Raw genomic sequence first — 20,889 nt, 5'->3', positions numbered from 1 at the left:
GTATAGACATCACATCTAAATTGATGGTTTTATGGTTGCTTTCATGCCTAGATACCAACCCTAAGTTGCGAAGGGGTGTGTGAAAGTTGTGACGTTTATGCTTTCTTCTACAGGAAGAATGACAATGTCTTGTTTACGAAGGAATGACATTGTTATGGTGTAAAGGGGTTACTTTATGCCTTATGCTTAGAGGCTATGCGACTCATGAGTCACAAACATCAACAGAATCCTCAAGAAGATTAAGAAGCAGATTAAGCAAAGGGTACAAGACAATGGACTTAACATCATACCAATTCTTTATCTATGAACTCTTACATAAAAGGTGAGGCCAAGTACAACACTTTTATTGAGCTCTTACATACCAATTCTTAATCTAGGAACTCCTATTGAGCTATCATTTTCAACACCCTCCCTAAAAGAAAAAAATGGATTCACATGATCCCTTCCACGATCCAATGAGTGGTCAACTCTCTCGCCACTCACTTGATTCTGAACCTTTGCCACATCCCTTATTACGTCCATGGTTCATAGTGAGCTTTGTCACTCAAGCACACATGGCTCAAGCACACATGGTTCATAGTAAGCTTTGTCACTCAAGCACACATGGCTCATAAAGTCCAATACAAAACATTTTAGACTCTATGTGGCCAAGGTAGTGCACCCTCACACAAATACATGGTGCAAACATGACCATCATCATGCCACACAACACATGGCACTCTCAACCACTCCGTGCAATGTCACGAGCACCATAATATGGATTCCAAATGGCCAATCTCCATGGCGTCTTGGATCTTTGTGTCAAGACTTTATCATCATCGATGGAGGTACCATCTCCTTACATCTTGTAATTTCCATGACTACCAAAAAAGTTCAAATGCCTCATCTCTAGCATCTTTCACGCCAATGATACCACACACTTCCATACACAAAAGTGCACTTCACATTTGTACTTAGGATCTGAACCTTACATTATCACAAAAACCTTCTCTACTCGTCCACTCTGGTTGTAAAGCTCATGTCCACCAATATGTTTGCCACAAGAAGTTTTGCTAAGGCTCCATCTTCTCTATAATTGTGTTGTGTTACTACTAATCTTGATTTGCAAGGTGGGAGTTGCATGAAACGTTGTGTCTACTAACACAATGGAGACCCTATCGTCAATGCAATGTTGCTTGCTACATGTTCCTTCTCTTAAGATTTTGCTACTAGTTTTGGTGGAGATATGCCACTCCCTTTTCTCTCTGTCATGCGACTATGCAAGAGAAAGAAGGTTTGGTTGGTTTTATTGAGGACCCCTAGGCTTGTTGCTCCCACCCATGGAAGTGAAACAAAAAGCTCAAACTCGAGCAGGGTTGTGATTGATCATCTTCTACTGTTGCAATCTCTCTACAAGAAATGAATATTGCCAAGTGAATTACTCTTTGCAGGAAACGAATATTGCCAAATAAGGAATATAAGAGGACAGATAAGATCTAGCCATGGCTAAACATAGACACAGTATCGCTGATTGACTTGATCCAAGCCCAATGTGGCTCTATTGTGTTTGTACCATAAATCAAGAAGTGGATTAAGCAAAGAGCAAAAGACAATGGACTCTAAAATTATACCAAATCTTAATCCATAAACTCTTACACAAGAGGTGAGGCCAAGTACAACATTTATTGCCAAAAGGCTCATCTCCACATCATGGCTTACAGCACTCTTTAACCTCATCCCCTACCTCAGTTGATCTTATCTATCCTATTCCAGTCTGACTAACTCAACAATCACTCTTACACACCTCACTTACTCTCAAAACATTCAAATCTCACACACACACAATCAAACCCTCTCCAATTGAGCTTTTATTTTCACCATTCCTAAGGGGGGGTTGGCTTATCTCTTAAGTAAATGGTATTTTTAAGTTGTAGGATTTGTTGATGTGAACACAGTAGTGAAAGAGAGCCCATATTGTCATGGGCATGTTACAACTAACGGAGATTGTACTATACAATAGGCACATGTAGGGATGGTCTTGACCAGAATCACTTGATTCATTTATTTATGTGCATAAGTTGCCCCTCATTTATATAACTTCTTCAAAATACGAGGCTGCTTTGATTGAATAATTGCGGATTGGGTGTGGCTGAGATGCTTGTCAAACAATATTGGTGGTACCATCACTGTCAAAGATGGCTCATCCCACCATCACTGTCGAATATGGGCTGTCTCAACAAATTTTGAAACCTGTGGGCAGGAGGCAATGTGCTCTAGGACCTAAATTTTCCCCCTCGCCGACATGTTAAGTTGTGCCACTTTCCACGAGTACTCATTGATGATGCAGGTGGCAGGGTCATCCTCCCTGCACAGCAGGATCTGGTGACCATCACTCCACTCCTCCATCCCCTCTGGAAACAACTGCCAAACCAGGGCCCCTCCAACTGCAGCCGCTTTCTCGCCATACACACTTTCATAAGTTGCTGCCATCAGAGCCTGTCTATGGCTTGCATTGTAACCTGTATTTCGATCAGAGTGCCCAAACTCTGCCAGCAACAAAGGCATCCGGAGCCTTTCTCCAGCACAATCCAATGCATGGACCTTTACCCAGTTCTGTATAAACTGAACATGTCGTTCTATGCCAGCGTCAGTGCCAATCCTACATTCAGATTTCAGCATACATTGACCATTGGTCATTAGGGTTAGATCTAGTTGCACTAAGCATCAATCAAATCCATACCAAACATTAAGTAATGATCAAATCTACAAGAAGGTGAGATAGAATACCATAAATCCGGATAGGCATGTAGCGATGCATAGTCTATCCCGGAAACTTTATGGTTTCTTATAAAATCGGTACCTAGCAGCCCAATGGGGTTTTCTGACAACCGGCTGGGTGTTGAGGGACCATAAAATCCTTCCAGACCCACCTGAAGAATGTGGTTGGAATCGATGGACTTGACATAGGCTGCCATCTCCTCAATCCAAGCCTGCTCAGTAACTCAGTTACATAAATCCCATGCCTAATCAATAGCTAATCGATAACTCATCCCATGTCTGATAGATGCTAGATCAACCTTTGCCATGCCAGTAACATTAGATTAGCTAATGTCTCACTAGTGCTAATGTCTAGTTCCTGCTAGTATCCTAACACGTGTATTAGTGTTAATCAGTTACTTAACCCATATCTGATACACGCTTGATCCTTAACCTGAAGTGCATTTCCAGATGGATCGCTCTCACACCGTGGCTCATTCATCAGTTCCCATGAAAAGATCGTTGGATCATCCTTGTAAGCTACTCCAGTCACGGTGTTCATCCTTGTTATCACCATCTTCAAAAGATCCGAGGAAAGATTAACAAGTCCATATCTTGATTAATAATTTTTCAAAACTAGATTAAGTTTCATAGGCACACCTTGACATGTTCCTTGTAGAATTGTTTCAATGTAGGATCGGTAAAGAAGGAATCTTCAGAGTCTAGACAAAGGCCAATATCACGGCCCCATTGAACATACTGGGCTTTGCCACCATAGTCATGCCAATTGTTACAAAAGCTAAGGATTAATTGCAGACCGAAGCGACAGGCTTCGGAGACGACGAAATCAAGTGCCTACAACATCCCAAGCTTGATCAGCAATCTACATAACTGTTGTGGTTGGGGTAGTTAGCCAGTGATTACTGATAAGTGATGTGCATAGTCCTGATAGATAAATTAACAGCCTTACGTGTGCAAATATCCTAGTAGATCATGAATAGCCATACTTTGCTGATTATGCTGGTAAAAGGTCAGCTAAAATTGTAATTAAAAATTATTGTATGGTTAGCCAATGATGATCAACGGATGATTTATGAAGCCAGTGCACGGGTGTCCATGCATGGGCTAATCGTCCAGATAATTAGCCATAAATGCACATAGTCAGCCATGCGTGGGCTAATTATCCAGATAATCAGCCATACATGGACTAATTATCCTGGTAGATCTTGATTATTATCGTGGCAGATCTGTACTTAGAACAAGTAGAGCCACATTTCGCGCTAAATATCGTGGTATGCATCATGGAGATTGATTGAGCTCCCAACTCAGTAGATCCAGAGGTTAATTGAAACAGGTGAGATTGATAAGATTACCCGGAAGACGTTCTCATCGTACACACCCGGGGCGGGCTGGAGGGCGTGGTGAGAGGGGCCGTCGTGGAAGGCCCAGGTGCGGCCGACGGTGAGGCCTGCGTGGGCGGCCTGCTGGAGGAGGGCGGTGGCCATGGGCCGAGACTGGGCGTCCACGCTGATGGCCATGAGGAAGTAAGCGTTGAAGCCATGCACCAGGAAAGAGTGCCCATGGCTGTCCAGAAACTCTGTGCCTCGCGTGCTCACGAAGCCCGCCATTACCCTCTAGCCTCTACTACGAGGGTTTCTTCCTTCTTTCCTGTATGCCTTTCCCTTTCTCATTCCTGCCAAATGGCTCGCTCCTTGCCCTCCTGGACTTCTTACCCTTTGCTATTGGGATTTGATTTGTAACTTGCTTAATAGAGCTTAAAGGATAAATTAGCTGTTGTCTCTCTCATATGATGTAATGCTTTTATATATATATATATATATATTGGTCCAAAAGATTGGAAAATTTCTGCTCTTAATCTATTTTGGAAGGGCACACTTTAAAATGGAGAGGGTAGGTAACCTTTCAAAACCAAGGCTGCCTTCGAGAGGGACATTTCCTCTTTCTAATAAAATGGAGTGGGCCTGTCTTCTTCGAGAGGGACATGTCCTCTTTCACGGTTTACTAATAAAGATCAACATTATCAGGACACACCCCAGAGAGAGAGAGAGAGAGAGAGAGAGAGAGAGAGAGAGAGTTCACAAAAATGATGTTTAGGATTTTATTCACATTGATTAATATTGACAAAAAAGTAAGGGTTTCTCCAATAAATAAAGGTAGGATGGGTGGGCCAGCTAAGGGTATGATTTGTTAACCCAATCTTTTGGTCTCATCAAGAATGTCTTTCTTGGGGTGAAACTACACAAGACTAAAGGCTTCGTAATGATATTGGTATTCATAAGCCATAGTGTCACACTTACTCTATGCAAATTGATGTGGGTGATCGACCTCTAGATGATGATTCATGCTTCTTTAATCAAGAGTATTTTAATCGTTTATTAATGGATTTTTTTCTAGTCTTGAGTGTAACTTTGATGCATTTCAACAATCACATCCTTACTTTCCACACCACCAATTCTTCTTATGGGGCTGATTCATGACCTTAGTCAATATACTAACAACAAAGTTGATATCCAAACATGTAATACACAAGAAAACTAAACTTAATCTCAATACGCAAACAATGTTAGCTAGTATATAAGCAACCTTAGTACATAAGTAACCTCATCCTTAATTTAGGGTTGCTTCTCATTTATACTTTCTCTGTATACTTCTAGAGAGCTTCATCTCTCTCCTTTGAGCTTGCCAATATCTCTCACACTCTACACCTCTGTGTTCTTGTCTTTGGCATTGTGTGTGTGTGTGAGTCTAGGTCCATTCTGTAAGCTAAAAGTGGTATCAGAGTAAAGCTTTCCATAGCTTGTTTTCTAGTTAAATATTCACTGTGTTCAAGCTTCCATAGCTTTGTTTCTTGGTTTCCATTAGGTGGTTGAAGCTCCTCATGCAAGAAACTAGGGTTGGCCACTAAAAGCATGGAGTAACAACATGGGTGTGGGTCGCCATTCTAACATCTCAAGAGGGAGGAGTTCACCATGGAAGCTCAGAGCTCCAAAAGGTAAGTGTACTCCATGAAAATGTACATGATCAAAAAAGTACAATGCTTATGAGCCCTATGCCTAATATATCCCCAAGCCCCCCAAAAGTACACATGTAAATGAGCCTAGGCCCAAGTGCCTAGGCCCCATTCCCCATGTGCATATGCAACCAAATCTACTTCATTACACCTCATAATAACATGTATCAAGCTTTGGTGTTTTTCTACAAGCTTCCATTGAAGCTCTCTGCTCCTGTTGGTGGTTCACTACTTCCAATAGTGAAGGAGGTGATTCAACCTCCTACAAGCTTCAACAAGCAATTCAGCTCCGTATAGTCACGATTCATAGAGCTAACAGTGGTAGCTAGAGTTGATTCTTCATTTGATTTAGCCTATAGTGTTACAGTCGATCAAAACTCTACAATAGGTTAATCGTTGACTATAGACCAATCATTTTAGTAGCGCACTCGTCAAAATGATCCAATCCAACTTTTTCACCGCTTCACCTACACCAACGCAAGCGACGCGTGGCAGATAGCATCCCCTATTTCTGTGATCATTTTCATCTATAATTGTTATTGGATGCAATCGCCCGATTCTTCGATCATTTTCAGATTTATAATCAATCGATCCAACAGTTCAATTGACCGATTCCACTTTTTGGATCGACCAATTCTACTTTTTTGAATCATCCGATTCCACTTTTCGAAACGACTGATTCTACTTTCTTGAATCATCCGATTCTACTTCCTTTGATTGTTTGATTTCGAAGTTTAATCGCACTATTCATCAACGATCCAAGACTCTAATCAATAAGTGTATAGAGCCTCCTCCTCCACTTAAGAACGATATTCCGCGAACACCACATTACAACTTACTAAAATCTTCCTTGCGTTAGAGTTGTAGAGTCGGTAACCTTTGACTTATGTTCATATCAAGAACCTTTCTATTCTCTAGCAAAAGGAACCATAGTACTAGTGATTAGGCCACTTATCTTGGATCATGGAAGTCTGAGGCTAAAGAGGCTGAGAGGTGTATCGATCCTTCTTGTTTAAGCCCTTTCTCAGATAGGAGAGGTTCTTGGGAATCTCCTCTTGCACTCTCTCTTCTACTTCAAAGAATAAATGGCCCTAGTCCCGCACCCACTCTGATATGGTTCTCTGATATGTTCCAAGCAAGACCTCACCTCCGAATTTAGTGCTATGTTGCTTGAGAAGGAGATGCGACTGAAGACCCGCAATGGCGGTGATGCTGTATTTTTTCCCAATGCTAAAGGCAAAGGTGTAGAATCTCCTGATGATGAGAAAAGAAGAACCCAAAGAAAAATAAATTTCAAGGGAGATTCTATTACTATGGGGGCAAGAAGGGTCACACTATCAAGGATTATAGAAAAAAGTAGGCTACTGAGAAGAATGGCACCTTGAAGTCTTCATAGAAAGGAAAGGAGTGAGTTAACAATGTCGAGACCGAGCTAAAACTTTGGGTTACTATTGAAGAGGTATGCTCATCTATTCAAGCTCTAGTTATTGTTGATGATTCATGGATTTTAGATAATGAAGCATCCTGACACATGACCAGTAAAAAGGGCTCGTATAGTTCTTGGGAGCCTCTATAAGAACCCATCAATGTTGTTGTTTTGGGAATAATGCTAGTACCCAACTAAAGGGTCTAGAACCATCTCTTTTGTGGTATAGGTTGTCAAACATGATCTATGTACCTCAAATCAAGAGGAATCTGCTATATTGTCAGCTGTTTTTGTTGCGACTTGAAGTAAGCTTGAAGAAAACATGTAGTCAGCAAAGGAGTAAGGTGCAACAAGATGTACGAGCTGTGTGCCCTTATAGAGTGATTGTAGATAAGAGCACGAGTAGGCTTTAGCACGAGTGATTTGGTCACATCGGATTTGCAGTGCTAAAGGAGATATATATAAAAAAAAGGAATGTTAGCTAATTTGCATGTATTTTTAGAATTGCAGGAACCATGTGAGGCTTTCATGATGGGCAAGCAACAACCTAAGGAATTTCTACATGAAAGCAGGGCAAAGACTCCTCTAGAGCTGGTACATGTTGATCTCTATGGTGGTAAGATATCTACTACTACATTGGGGTGATCTTCTTCCTTTATGGTATTTATGGGGGTGTTAATGGGGGTGATCTTCTTACTTTATGGTGTTCATGGAAGATCAAAATAGGAAGATGTTCCTTCAAAAAAATCTTGAAGCTTTTGGCAAGTTTAAATAGTGGCATAATCTTGTGGAGAGAATCAGACAGAAAAGAAGATGAAAAAGTTCCATACTGATCGAGGACGAGAATTCCTTTCAATGGGATTTGATAGCTTATTGCAAGGAGAATGGGATCAAGCACCAACTCACACACACCTCAGTAAAACGATGTTGTGGAATGCCATAATCAGACCATCTTAGAGATGGCTCGATGCATGCTAAAAGGGAAAGGGTTACAAGACACTTTCTAGGCTAAAGTAGTAAGCGCAACAATTTACATCCTCAATCAAAACTACACAAAGGTGCTAAAGGGTATCACATTGCAAGAGGCCTACTCTGGTAAGAAACCTTCAGTGTCTCATTTCATAATATTTTGTTGTTAATGTTATATACATATTATACCAAATGCATCTAGGAAGAAGCTTGACGCCAAAAGCAAGAAGTGTATATTTCTTGGATACAGTCAAGAGAATGGCTTATCGACTCTATGATCTCCAGAGGTGAAGGAGCTAATCACCACAAAGCCTATGTATTCAGTTATTCAGAGAATCAGTAACATTCGTGGATACTAATTGTTTTTTCTATTACCTATCTTTAATTTATTTCTATTTGTACTATTATTTCTTGATGTTCTTTATCTGTCATAAGTTAATATAAATAATCGTATACGCTGGCTTTCTACCAACACTTTGGCGATCCTGCTGTGTTAGATTTCCTTTTGATTATGTTGGTTCTGATTGTTTGCTAGCATGATCTTTTCCATGCATGGATTTATTTCAAAGGATGAGGGATTATCTCTCCCAGCAAAGCCTGTAATAGTTTCTGGCCTTTTAGAGACCAGAAATGTTGAAATCATCCATCATAATATGGTGTCATCGTGTTCTATCCCCATTTATGTCTGGATTATGGTCGACACCTATGCACTCTCATACATTGATCATTTTTCAGTTGAATTCACCCCACTATCCAGTTAGCCAATCATTGGGGCATTGTTAATCGCATTGAATTCAAAACCATTTATTTTTCCAATTGGTCGGGTTATTATTGCTGTCTTTTCTTACACATCATTCCCCATTCCATGTGGTTTGATAATTTTCATCCGTTTTTTCCATTATTGAGTGGCATGCCTGTGTTCTGTGATCCATATACTAAGCAAGAATTGGATGATCTGGAAACTCTCTGGGAGGAGCAAGGGTATGATTCCTAAAAGCCGCAGACTGCATGATCGACCGTGAGCAACATTACGCTGCGCTAGGAGTGATTTCGCCTTATCGAACTGGTTGATGAAAATCCTTTGGACGATAACGATACCAGTCAGTATAATTTGGACCCCAGCGTTACATGGGAGGAGAACTCCACTGACAACGGATTCGGCAATGATTCCGGAAGTCCAAATGTGCTGGTTCGTGTTGTGAAAAACATGTCAGTTTCTGGTCTCCTTCTTGCGGGGGTCTTGGTGCCACCGCTCCACCTTCAGCTCTGTTGGGCCTTGGTACTATAGCATTGCTCTCTTTCAGAATGGCATATTAGGTTTCCTTAAAGTACCCAAAGTTCAATGGCAAGAAAAAGGAGGATTCGGATACTCATGTCACCAACTTTGAGAATATTTGGCACGCTAATGGAACGCCACCCACTATTCCCACAGCTACCAAGCAAAATGCTTTCAGCGACACTTTTGATGGTGAGGCAACCAATTGGCATGCTCAATATGGCCCCAATCATTTTCTTACCTTTGAGGATCTTCGAGATGCTTTCCTTCATCGCTTTCAGAAAGACCTCTTCTCAAGTGCTGGGTAAGCCCTATCGGTTGGAATAGAAGCGGTTGCCTATGGAGGAATTGCCCTATTCATTGTTGATCCAAGACTCCAATCAATAAGTGTATAGAGCCTCCCCCTCCACTTAAGACAATATTCCACGAACACCACATTACAACTTACTAAAATATGCCTTGCCTTAGGGTTGTAGAGTCGGTAACCTTTGACTTCTGTTTATATCAAGAACCTTCCTACTCTCTAGCAAAAGGAACCATAGTACTAGTAATTAGGCCACTTATCTTAGATCATGGAAGTCCTTATGGAGAGGCAAAAGAGGCTAAGAGGTGTATCAATCCTTCTTGTTTAAGACCTTTCTCTACTCTCAAATCAACTAAGTAATTTCCTTCCAAAAGGAAATGGTTTGAGCCCTTTCTCTACTCTCTTGTTTGAGCTTGGCAGGTGGGAAAGGTTCTTGCTTGGGAATCTCCTCTTGCACTCTCTCTTCTACTTCAAAGAATAAATGGCCCTAGTCCCACACCCACTGTGGTATGGTTCTCTGATATGTTCTAGGCGAGACCTCAACTCCAAATTTAGTGCTATGTTGCTTTTGCGGAGGAGATGCATCTGAAGACCCATGATGGCGGCGGGTGATGCTCTCTTTTTAGCCAATGCTAAAGGCAAAGGTGTAGCATCTCCTGATGAGACAAGAAGAAGAAGCCAAAGAAAAATAAGTTTCAAGGGAGCTTCTATTACTATGGCAAGAAAGGTCACGCGGTTAAAGATTGTAGAAAGAAGATTGTTGTCGAGAAGAATGGCACCTTGAAGTCTTCATAGAAGGGAAAGGAGTGAGTAAACAACGTCGAGACTGAGCTTAAACTTTGGGTCGCTATTGAAGAGGTATAACCATATGTTCAAGCTGAAAAGATGCAAGGGAGAAGAGAGCTTGAGCTCTTGCAAGCACACACACACTCACAAAACCCTAAAAGAGAACACACAAGGTGAGAGGCTGAAAATCTTCTTCTTCTTCACTCAACACTCAACACTCAACACACCATATACAAAGATAAGAGTACACACATATGAAAAGGTACTCAACCAAATACATACTAGGGTTCTCTATAGTATGAACCCAACTAAATGAGCTGGCGCTATAACTATGCCAGTCTCTCTAGAATGGCTGTCACACAGCCTGTCATCCCACTGGCCACATATCACCCATGATCTCACCAACCATGCCAGTGGTGTAAGTGCGGGGCCTATCCCCCAGGCGGGTCATCAGTGTCCACCGCCTCACTAGATGAGCTCGATATCTCAACACTCCCCCTCGAGCTCAACTCCATCTCATGTACACCAAGCGGAGCTTCTCTGTACCCAACGCTTTGGTGAAGATGTCAACTACCTGATCCTGTGTGGTGCTGACATAAACAAGGTCAACGTCTCCTGCCAAGACCTTCTCTCTGACAAAATGGTAGTGGACCTCTATATGCTTTGTGCGAGTATGAAAAATTGGGTTCCTGGCCAACTGTATACTGCTAATGTTGTCACAGAAAATGACAACCTGTCTATCCACTGGTAGACCCAAATCTGCAAGTAGCTTTCTCAACCAAGCTACCTCACATGCTGCCATGGCAGCACCTCTGTACTCAGCCTCTGTACCGGATAGAGCAACCGTAGGCTACTTCTTGCTGCTCCAAGTCACAGCAGCACTCCCCAAAGAAAACATGAAGTCACTAGTAGATCTTCTATCTGAGATACTACCAGCCCAATCAGCATCTATGTATCCATGTACATATATCTCTGTCCCAGTTTCATAAAATAGTCCACAATGCAAAGTAGACCTCGCATACCTCAGTATGCGTCTCAATGCATCCAAATGCGACTTCTGAGGAGCTTGCATAAACTGACTCACCAACCCAACAGCAGCATAGCTCATCTGGCTTAGTGATCGTCATGTAGATCAAGCTTCCTACTATGCGCCTATACATAGTAGGATCCTCCAAAATCTCTCCTGAATCTGCACTCAACTTGCCATTCTGATCCAATGGCACTGAGATAGGCTTACAGCCTGTCATACCATACTTGGACAACATGTCCAAGCCATACTGTCTCTGCAGTAATCCAATACCATGTGGTGACCTAATCATCTCAATGCCCAAGAAATATCTGAGCTCCCCCAGATCCTTCATCTCAAACTTCTGTCGAAGCAAGATCTTTACATCAAAGATCTCTGCATCATGGTCCCCCGTAATAATCAAGTCATCTACATAGATGACAACAAGCACATCCCCTCTATCACCGAGTCTCAGATACAACGAGAAATCTGCATTAGCTACATGAAAGCCAATAGTGACAAGATATTCAGAAATCTTGTCAGACCATGCTCTTGGTGCTTGTTTTAAGCCATACAAGGCTTTCTTCAACCTACACACATGCTCGGGGTGACTCACATCCTCATAACCAGGTGGCTGCAACATATACACCTCTTCTTGCAAATCCCCATGCAAGAATGCATTCTTTGCATCCATCTGATGTAAAGACCATTTCTTTGACGTAGCCACTGCTATCACAACTCTCACTGTTGCCATCTTAGCAACTGGGCTGAAAGTTTTCTCATAATCAATGCCATATGTCTGCGCATATCCTTTGGCTACCAATCTAGCCTTGTACCTGCTTATGCTTCCATCACTGTTATGTTTTACTTTGTACACCCACTTGCATCCAATGGCTTTCTTGCCTTCAGGCAATTGCACTAAATCCCAAGTCTCATTTCCATATAGTGCATCCATCTCCTCATCCATAGCTTTCTCCCAACACACATTTCCAATAGCCTCATCAATACATGTGGGCTCTACAACCTCCACAACCTTTGCCATGTATGCATACTGATGTGCCACATAACCATCATAGTAGGTAAACCTCTGCACAAGATTCTTCACTCTCCCAGATCTTCGCACCTTTGCATTCATGGCTTCCACAGCCTTCTTTACACCAGGTGTTCTCATAGCTGGTATCCCAAGCTCCTCATCAAGGCTCATCTCTGAGCCACTAGACTCTCCATCAACATGAGAATGCCCTGCAGAAATGTCAGGCATACTAAGGGGCTCAACCACTTTCTCTTTGCCTTTATGTGATCTACTAATCACATTTGCAGGACTGGTATTATGACGTAGCCTGCCACTCCATGGTCTATCAACTGAACCACTAGATGAGGACTCTCCTGGTCCACTCAAAGACTGTGATTGCTGACTTGCATTTTGTGCAATCACATTTCCACTCACATCAGCCCCACCAGCTTCCTTTTCAGCAGCATACCAGCTGCTCATCTCATGAAAAACAACATCCCTGCTTACCCTCAACTCACGTGTAGTAGGGTTATAACATCTGTATCCCTTTTGCTCAAGGGAATATCCAATAAACACACATTTTTTAGCTTTTGGATCGAGCTTAGTTCTCAGCTCATCTAGCACATGCATATATGCAATGCATCCAAAAACTTTTAGATGAGACAAATCAGGTTTTCTGCTAGTAAACCTCTCCTCTGGAGTTACATCATGTATGGCTGCAGTTGGAGTCCTTTTCATGATGTAAACTGTTGTAGAAACAGCCTTAGCCCAATAGCTATGTAGCATATTCTTCTCTTCCACCATCAATGCTCATGCAATCTCAGCAATGTGCCTATTTTTCTACTCAACAACTCCATTTTGCTGCGGAGTGTATCTGCATGTAAACTGTCTCCGAATACCATTTTTCTTCAAAAATTCAGAGAACTCATTGGAGAAGTACTCTCCTCCTCCATCTGACCTTAGGCACTTTATATATTTCCCTGTTTTCTTTTCAACCATAACTCTGAAATTCTATAGTGAGTGAACACCTCACCCTTCTCCTTCATGAAGTATACCCCCACTTTCCTTGTGTGGTCATCAATAAATGTCACATAATACCTGCAGCCTCCCATAGATATGGTCTTCGTAGGACCCCATACATCTGAATGCACAACATCTAGTGCATTTCTGCTCACATTTCTGTTACGTGGAAATACATGCTTTGTTTGCTTTCCAAATTGGCATGCTTCACATATTCTCTGCATACCTTCAACTTTAAATTTTGGCAACCCCGTCACAATTCCTTTAGTCTGCATAGACTTCATTCTCTGCACATTCACATGTCCAATTCTTTTATGCCAAATGTCTGTGTCTGCAACAATTCCTAAACCATTTGCAAACATTGTAGCACTCACTTTAGGCATGTTTACATTCAATGTAAACATTCTGCCCACTCTGTTGCCTTCTTTCTATAGTCCAACAGAGAGTTCAAACCTTAGAAGGGGAGCATTAGGAACATCATCGAAATCCAACAAAGAGTTCAAACCTTAAAAGGGGAGCAAGCACATTTTAGGAACATCATCGAAATCTAGGCTAGTGATCTATCTCACAAGCAAAGCAAGATAAAGTGCAGATGCAACAAGAAATCCAAAATTTATAAAAGAAGTATACAAATGCTCAGCTACAAAGCCAACACCTTTTAAGCCAGCATATCTTTATGATGCAGCATCACGAGGCTAAGGCAAAAGCAAATCGAGCAACTTTGTAGGTGATCAAGAGCAAAGTTAGCACACTTGAAAAGCGGATGATGATGCAGAAGTCTATGAGCTGTCAGCTAGTGAAGTTGATACCTATGAAGCTCGGATCCGAGAGCTTATGGCACAGCTTGTACGTCAAATACATAGAATAATTGATTAAGATCATTTAAATGACATGCCACTCGGATGAGCTCCATCAATGACAAGATGATGATGAATCCGACACAGGTGGTTTTGGTAGAGGAGGTGGACAAGATGGATCGATTGGTCCTATTCAGCTAGACAAAGCTTCAAGAAGGATCAAGAAACTTCAAGTGATCCTCCAAAAGGTAAGGGTGAGCAAGGGGGTCCCTCTGAAGATCCAGCATTAAGGAGCAAGCTCGAGCATTCCACCACAATGCATAGCAATTCAAAAATGAAGTCAAAGCTTTAAGGCTGCCAAATCAACATAATGCATCACTGGAAGATGAAAAAGCTCAAGATTTAGATAGGATAAATAAATTGTAGGAAAAAGCTGCAGCTTATACATAGCTCAAAGACACAATGAAGAAGTTGGATGCTTACGAAGTAGATCTTCAAAGACTATAGCATGACCATGATGAATATATCAAAGAAAGTGAAGACAAGACATATCAACTCCGGGGTTTAGTGCAAGTTTTGGAGAGGGAGATACATAGATGTGCAATATGTATAATGGAATCAGTGTAGACATTGCACTTTAATAAATTTCACCTCCCCTCAAACTGGCAATAGTGCATAAAAATGTGGCACAATTTAGCAAGGATGTTCTGCCACCACTGAAACAATAACCTCCGAAGGATAGTCAATAAGCTCCATCCGATTGATGAGACAACGTGCAAAGCGAGTAGGCCGATTCAAAGAACCTACATAGAAGGGTCAGTCTTCCAGAGGAGCCACTCGAGCACATCAACGAGGTGCCGTTACCTGACTATATGGTCAAAGTAACTAGTTGGAGGTCGAGGAGCACAGAGAAGATGATCAAGAAGTTGACAGTTCGGATACTCATTCTCATTCTTTTTCCAATTATTTACAGTCTCAATTTCAATCTTATATGTAAGCACATATTATAGATGTAGATTTTAGAAACCCTTTAGATATTATAGGCATGTAGATTTTAGAAACCCTTTAGATATTATAGGCATGTACATCCATCAGCACATATTATAGATGTAGATTTTAGAAACCCTTTAGATAGAAATGGATTAGGATTTCAGGAGGATTTCTTTCAAGAATTTATAGAATCTAGTTTTACCTATACTTATCATCATCGATCAAGTGGGTTCGAGAATTGGGCATGTAAATGTGCAAACAATGAAGTCTATGTAGACTAAAGAAATTGTGATAGGGCTGCCTAAGTTTAAAGTTGAAGGTATGCAGAAAGTTTGTGAAGCATGTCAATTTGGAAAGCAAACAAAACATGTATTTCCACATGATAGAAATGTGAGTAGGAATATACTAGATGTTGTGCATTCATATGTATGGGGTCCTGCAAAGACTATGTCTATGCATGGCTGCAGGTACATAACATTCATTGATGACAAAGTGTGGGTGTATTTCATGAAGGAGAAGAGTGAAGTGTTCACTCATTTTCAAAATTTCAGAGTGATGGCTAAAAAACAGACAGGAAAGCATGTGAAGTGCCTAAGGTCAGATGGAGGGGGAGAATACTTCTCCAATGAGTTCTCTAAATTCTTGTGAAAGAATGGCATTCAGAGACAATTGACATGTAGAGACACTTCGCAGCAAAATGGAGTTGCTGAAGCGGAATAATAGGCACATTGCAAAGATAGCACAAGCATTGATGGCAGAGAAGAATACGCCGCAGAGCTATTAGATTAAGGCTATGTCTACAACAGTTTATATCATGAAGAGGACTCCTATTGGCAGCCATACATGATGTAATGCCAGAGGAGAAGTTAACTACTAGCAAGAAATTTGATTTGTCTCACTTGAAAGTTTTTGGATGTATTGCATATGTGCATGTTCGAGATGAGTTGCGTACTAAGCTAGATCCAAAAGCAGAAAAATGTGTGTTCATTGGGTATTCCCTTGAGCAAAAGGGATATAGATGTTATAATATTGCTACACGTGAATTGAGGGTAATCAGGGATATTGTATTTAATGAGATGAGTAGCTGGTATGCTGCTGCAAAGATGTTGGGGCTGATGTAAGTGGAAATGTGGTTGCACAGAATGCAAGTCAGCAATCACAATGATTGAGTGGACTAGGAGAGTCCTCATCCAGCGGTTCTGTTGATAGACCATGTGTTGAGATATCGAGCTCAACTAGTGCTACGACAAACATTGATGACCTGCCTAGGTGATAGCTTCCGCATCTACACCACTGGCATGGTTGGTGAGATTATGGGTGATATGCGGCTAGTGGGATGATAAGCTGTGTGACACCATTTTGGATTACTAGAGACTGACATAGTTATAGCACTAGCTCATTTAGTCAGGTTCACATTATGGACCGACCCTTGTATGTTGTAGTAGTTGAGTACTAACCCATATAGTGTGTACTCTTATCTTTATGTTATGTTGGTTGAGTAGAGAAGAAGAAGAAGAAGTTGTTGGTTGAGTAGAGAAGAAGAAGATAGAAGAAAATTCAGCTATCCATCTCTCTTGTGTGTGTGTGTTTACTTGCTTAGGGTTTGAATCTCTCCCTCTCCCCCACATTCTCTTTATGGTATCAGAGCCTGATTCATGTGAGAGATAAGGAGGCAAGAACAAGTAAGGAAGGAAGTGGTACTACACGGGTAAGAGCACTATCATCTCTTTCCTCTTCTTGGTTTAGGTACAACACCCCCTCAGTAGCTCTAGGAGCTACACATCTCCGATTGAGGAGATGTCTTCGCGAGAGTGGAGTTACAGGATAGATATACTGTAGTATTGGATAGTTGTCCTATTGGAAAAAGATTTTTATAGCCAGATTCACATTTTCGGGTGCATTTACGGGCCCCATTTTGTCACTATAGGGTATTTTCGATAATTTTCTGGAAGTTCTAGTAGAGAACTATTTCTGCTCAAAATCTGGTTATTGCAGTGTAGCAGTGCATTTTAGAAGTGGGTGCAGACCGGTTTGCACATGTATTGTTGATACTGGGTGTATGTACATGTACTCTAGTTACATTTGGTGACACACAGGCTATGCTAAAGTACTGCTACTCTCCAGCAGTTTACAAGAGATACTATTGTATTACAAGTTGGATATAGAAGTTGTAAGTTTGCAGGTTATTTGATTGCAATAGGAAAACATGCCTGACAGAATTAATAAGATTGTTAGTGAGAATTTAGATAAGAATAACTTCCATGCCTAGAGGTTTAGAATGACCAATTTCCTAATGGGGGTAAAGGATTTTGGGATTATGTAGAAGGAGACAATGAGGAGCATCCAGAGTTATCTAAGGAGAATGTCACCCCTGCAGATATAAAGGCATTCAAGGATTGGAATCAGGGTGCAAGAAAAGTCATGTACTGGCTTTCAATTAGTGTCACAGACATTATGATAGGACACATACAAGATGCAAACACTCCAGCGATTGCATGGTAGAATCTGGTTTAGATATTCTGGACTAACACAAAGGTAAGGAAGTTGCAGTTAGAGAAAGAGTTGCATACTGTGGAAAAGAAAAGCATGTCTATCAATGAATATGCCTTAAAGATCAAGGGCATTATTGAATCCCTTGGGTCTATTAATGTATCAGTGGAGGATGATGATTTGGTGAGTGTCTGTGTCTGAATGGGTTTGGTAAAGATTACAAGCCATTCAAGACCTCCATTGTAGTTAGGGAGAATATTCCCAACTTTCAGGACTTGATATCTATGCTAATCATAGAAGAAAAGGATTTAGGTGAGGATTCTTCTTCACAAAAAGCAAGAACACATCGGAACAGGCCTTCTACTCTAATTCAGGTAGAGGTAGAGGCCGTGGTCGAGGCCAAGGTGGTGGCCGACAAGGAAATCAAAATTCTGGACAACAACAGTCCAATGATTCACAGCAGCAATCATACACAGGTGGAAGAGGCCAATCTAAAGGTAGGGGGAGCCAAAGAGGTCGAGGTGGTTGGCAAAGAAATCAAAATGCAAATAGCATAGAGTGTTATTACTGTGGCAAACCACAACACATAGCAAAGGACTGCTACAAAAAGTAGAATGACATTAAAAGTGTTATTACTGTGACAAACCACAACACATAGCAAAGGACTGCTACAAAAAGTAGAATGACATTAAAAGTGGGAAGTTATAGCAAGGCAACTAGGGCATTTGTCAATCCAAACGGCATGACAGTAAATTCATAATGCCCATAGCGAGTATTGATGTGGTTGAGTCCTCAGAGTGCGAGTGGAACGGACTCTGCTCTTCTGCAATCTGAGTGTTCGTGTGCCGGGGTCGTCGCCTGCACTTCAGAACGCCCTTGCCCGAACTCAATCATGTTCATCGATGCTTAATATGGCAAAAGGTCAAGGTCAAAAGAGTAAAAATGGAGCATGCACGCACTCGGATGGATGTACGCATGAGTGTTTTCCTGAACGACCGCGCCGCGCGGTACGATACGGGAAACCTGCTCCTCTCTCTTTCTTGTAGTCTCTTGGATTCGCTACTTTGATGTGGTGCGATCATACCAGCGCTAATACACCGGATCCCATTAGAACTCCGCAGTTAAGCGCGCTTGGGCCAGAACAGTACTAGGATGGGTGACCTCTCGGGAAGTCCTAGTGCTGCACCCTTTTTTGGGCCGGAGCATCACTATGCCCCCGGAGCCGTGCTGTCACGCCCCCCCGGTGCCCTTCATGGCCCCCTCGACCCGCCGCCGCGTGTCGTGGCATCACGCTCCGTCGGCAACCCCCCTCGGTGCCCTTCACGGCCCCCTCGACCCGTCCCCTGACCTCCTTCATGCGGGTGTTCATTGACGATTTTAGTGTCTTTGGGAAATCATCTTAGCATCTGTCACACCTGCATCTATTTTTGGCCAAATAATCGAGTGTCTAGACTGAGCCTAAATCTCGCTAAATGTTCCTTTGCTGTCCAGAGCGTTATGCTCCTTGGCCACACTATTTCTTAGGAGAGGGAATTTTAATAGACCCGGCCAAGGTGGAAATGATCCGGAAAGCTCCGATTCTGAAAAGTGTGAAGGAGCTGAGAATATTTTTGGGGCAAGTCAGATGGCACAGCTGAATGCTCTGGTACCATGCCCATGTAGCATTCCCATTAAACCAACAAATGGCCCAGATCAAAGTGCCATTGACCCAGAAGTTGAGACAAGCCAACTTCAACTGGTTGGAGGAATGGAACATCACATTTTGATGCCTCAAGCTGATGCTGTCAGAAGCACCTATAGTTCAAGCCCCTAATCGGAGTTGTCATTTCATGTTTTTGTGGATGCCTTTGATGTGTAATAAGCAGTGTTCTAATGCAGGAGGCCAAGAAAAAATGGTTCCGGCCTATTTACTACGCCAGCCAGTGACTCTTAGATGCCAAGAAGAATTACTCCACCACTCACAAGGAAGCCCTTGGAATGATCTATTCAGTTGAAAAGTTTTGCCACTACTTGTTGGGCAATAAATTCACCTTCCATGTGGATTATTTTGCCTTTCTCTATTTTGTGGATAAGCAGAGTTTGGTAGGCAAGATGGCATGGTGGATGCTGATTTTGCAGGAATTCGAGTTCACCATAGTACACACCCTGGGCGCAAATCACACAGTGGCAGATTAGCTGTCCAAAATGGAATCTTGTGAAGCCCCGATTGAAGTATCGTGTAAGATTCCTTCCTCCAGCTTTGAGGTGTGCAGGTGTAAGAACCTCCCCTTCTGATCTTATAATTATTCCCCTCTCTGAAATAAAAGAAAGATCCCGTTTTACCCTGTTTTGGCCTGGAGAGAGAAAATGTCTAGAGGGAGGTAATTCAAAATTGAGATATTTTTGGATATAAAAATCCTCCTAGTTTCTAAAATGGTTTCCCCTGAAACAGAAATTCAAAAAGAACTTTCCAATGTGCAATTGGAATTAATTGAAAATAGGTATAAAGGACCTTAGCTTAAGGGTCCAGATTTTTAAAAAAATTTAGATTAAAGTCCAATTAAGGTTCCTATGGACCAATAAGATTAATCCAAATGTAGGGAGGAGATAAATTGAAGAATAAAAGAAAAACCTCCCAAAAATGAGTAAATGCTCACATAAGATGAAGAGTGGACTAAGGACCAAAGAAAAGAATTAAAAAACTGAATTTTGACACCTCAGTGTGGGGATCTCCCCTCATGAAGTAGGCGCCTTTTTCTCATCATTACCCCCAATTTTTAATCAATAAAATGAGATATTTTCATCTCTCCTCTCTCCTATTTCAAAACTAGATCCAAAAAGTAAGCTAAACTGACCCAAAAATGGTCAAAATTTGACCAAACTGATCTGGAAAATTCTAGAATCAGTTTGCTTGGCTAGAGGCTCACTTTTTCCTATAAATAGAAGCCTCCCCCTTTGTAAAAGCTTAATGGTGTTTATGCACTGTTACTCTACTCTTGTCTTGAGCCATCTACATTGAATTTTTCAATAATTCAATTGTTTTTGGCCTAATCCTCTCCAAAGTGAA

The 20,889-nt window shown here is 41.6% G+C and overlaps 1 protein-coding gene and 1 pseudogene across 1 annotated transcript; one reads left to right on the top strand and one right to left on the bottom strand.

Annotated features, from left to right (window-relative positions):
* Positions 1–1,579: 1,579 nt before the first annotated feature.
* LOC147617331 (mannan endo-1,4-beta-mannosidase 8-like) lies at positions 1,580–4,543 on the bottom strand. Its single transcript, XM_086776975.1, has 5 exons — positions 4,110–4,543; positions 3,397–3,591; positions 3,191–3,313; positions 2,767–2,969; positions 1,580–2,638 (listed from the first exon to the last, which is right to left on the bottom strand). The coding sequence occupies exons 1-5, from the start codon at positions 4,362–4,364 to the stop codon at positions 2,260–2,262; spliced, it is 1,155 nt and encodes a 384-aa protein (XP_086633101.1). The 5' UTR covers positions 4,365–4,543; the 3' UTR covers positions 1,580–2,259.
* A 14,370-nt stretch (positions 4,544–18,913) lies between these two features.
* LOC147617330 (5S ribosomal RNA) lies at positions 18,914–19,032 on the top strand (annotated as a pseudogene).
* The last annotated feature ends 1,857 nt before the right edge of the window (positions 19,033–20,889 follow it).

Source organism: Cibotium barometz, chromosome 37 (genome assembly GCF_041138505.1).
Source record: "Cibotium barometz isolate CiBa-2024 chromosome 37, ASM4113850v1, whole genome shotgun sequence".
NCBI classification, from domain to species: Eukaryota; Viridiplantae; Streptophyta; class Polypodiopsida; order Cyatheales; family Cibotiaceae; genus Cibotium; species Cibotium barometz.
Note: the sequence above shows the minus strand (reverse complement) of the source record. Positions and strands in the feature narration are given on the sequence as shown.

Coding starts and splice junctions, on each gene's coding strand:
- LOC147617331 (XM_086776975.1), bottom strand. CDS start 4,364: ATGGCGGGCTTCGTGAGCACGCGAGGCACAGAGTTTCTGGACAGCCAT. Junction 3,314..3,396: donor TCTACAAGGAACATGTCAAG/GTGTGCCTATGA, acceptor GATCTTTTGAAG/ATGGTGATAACAAGGATGAA. Junction 2,639..2,766: donor CATGCCTATCCGGATTTATG/GTATTCTATCTC, acceptor ATCTGAATGTAG/GATTGGCACTGACGCTGGCA.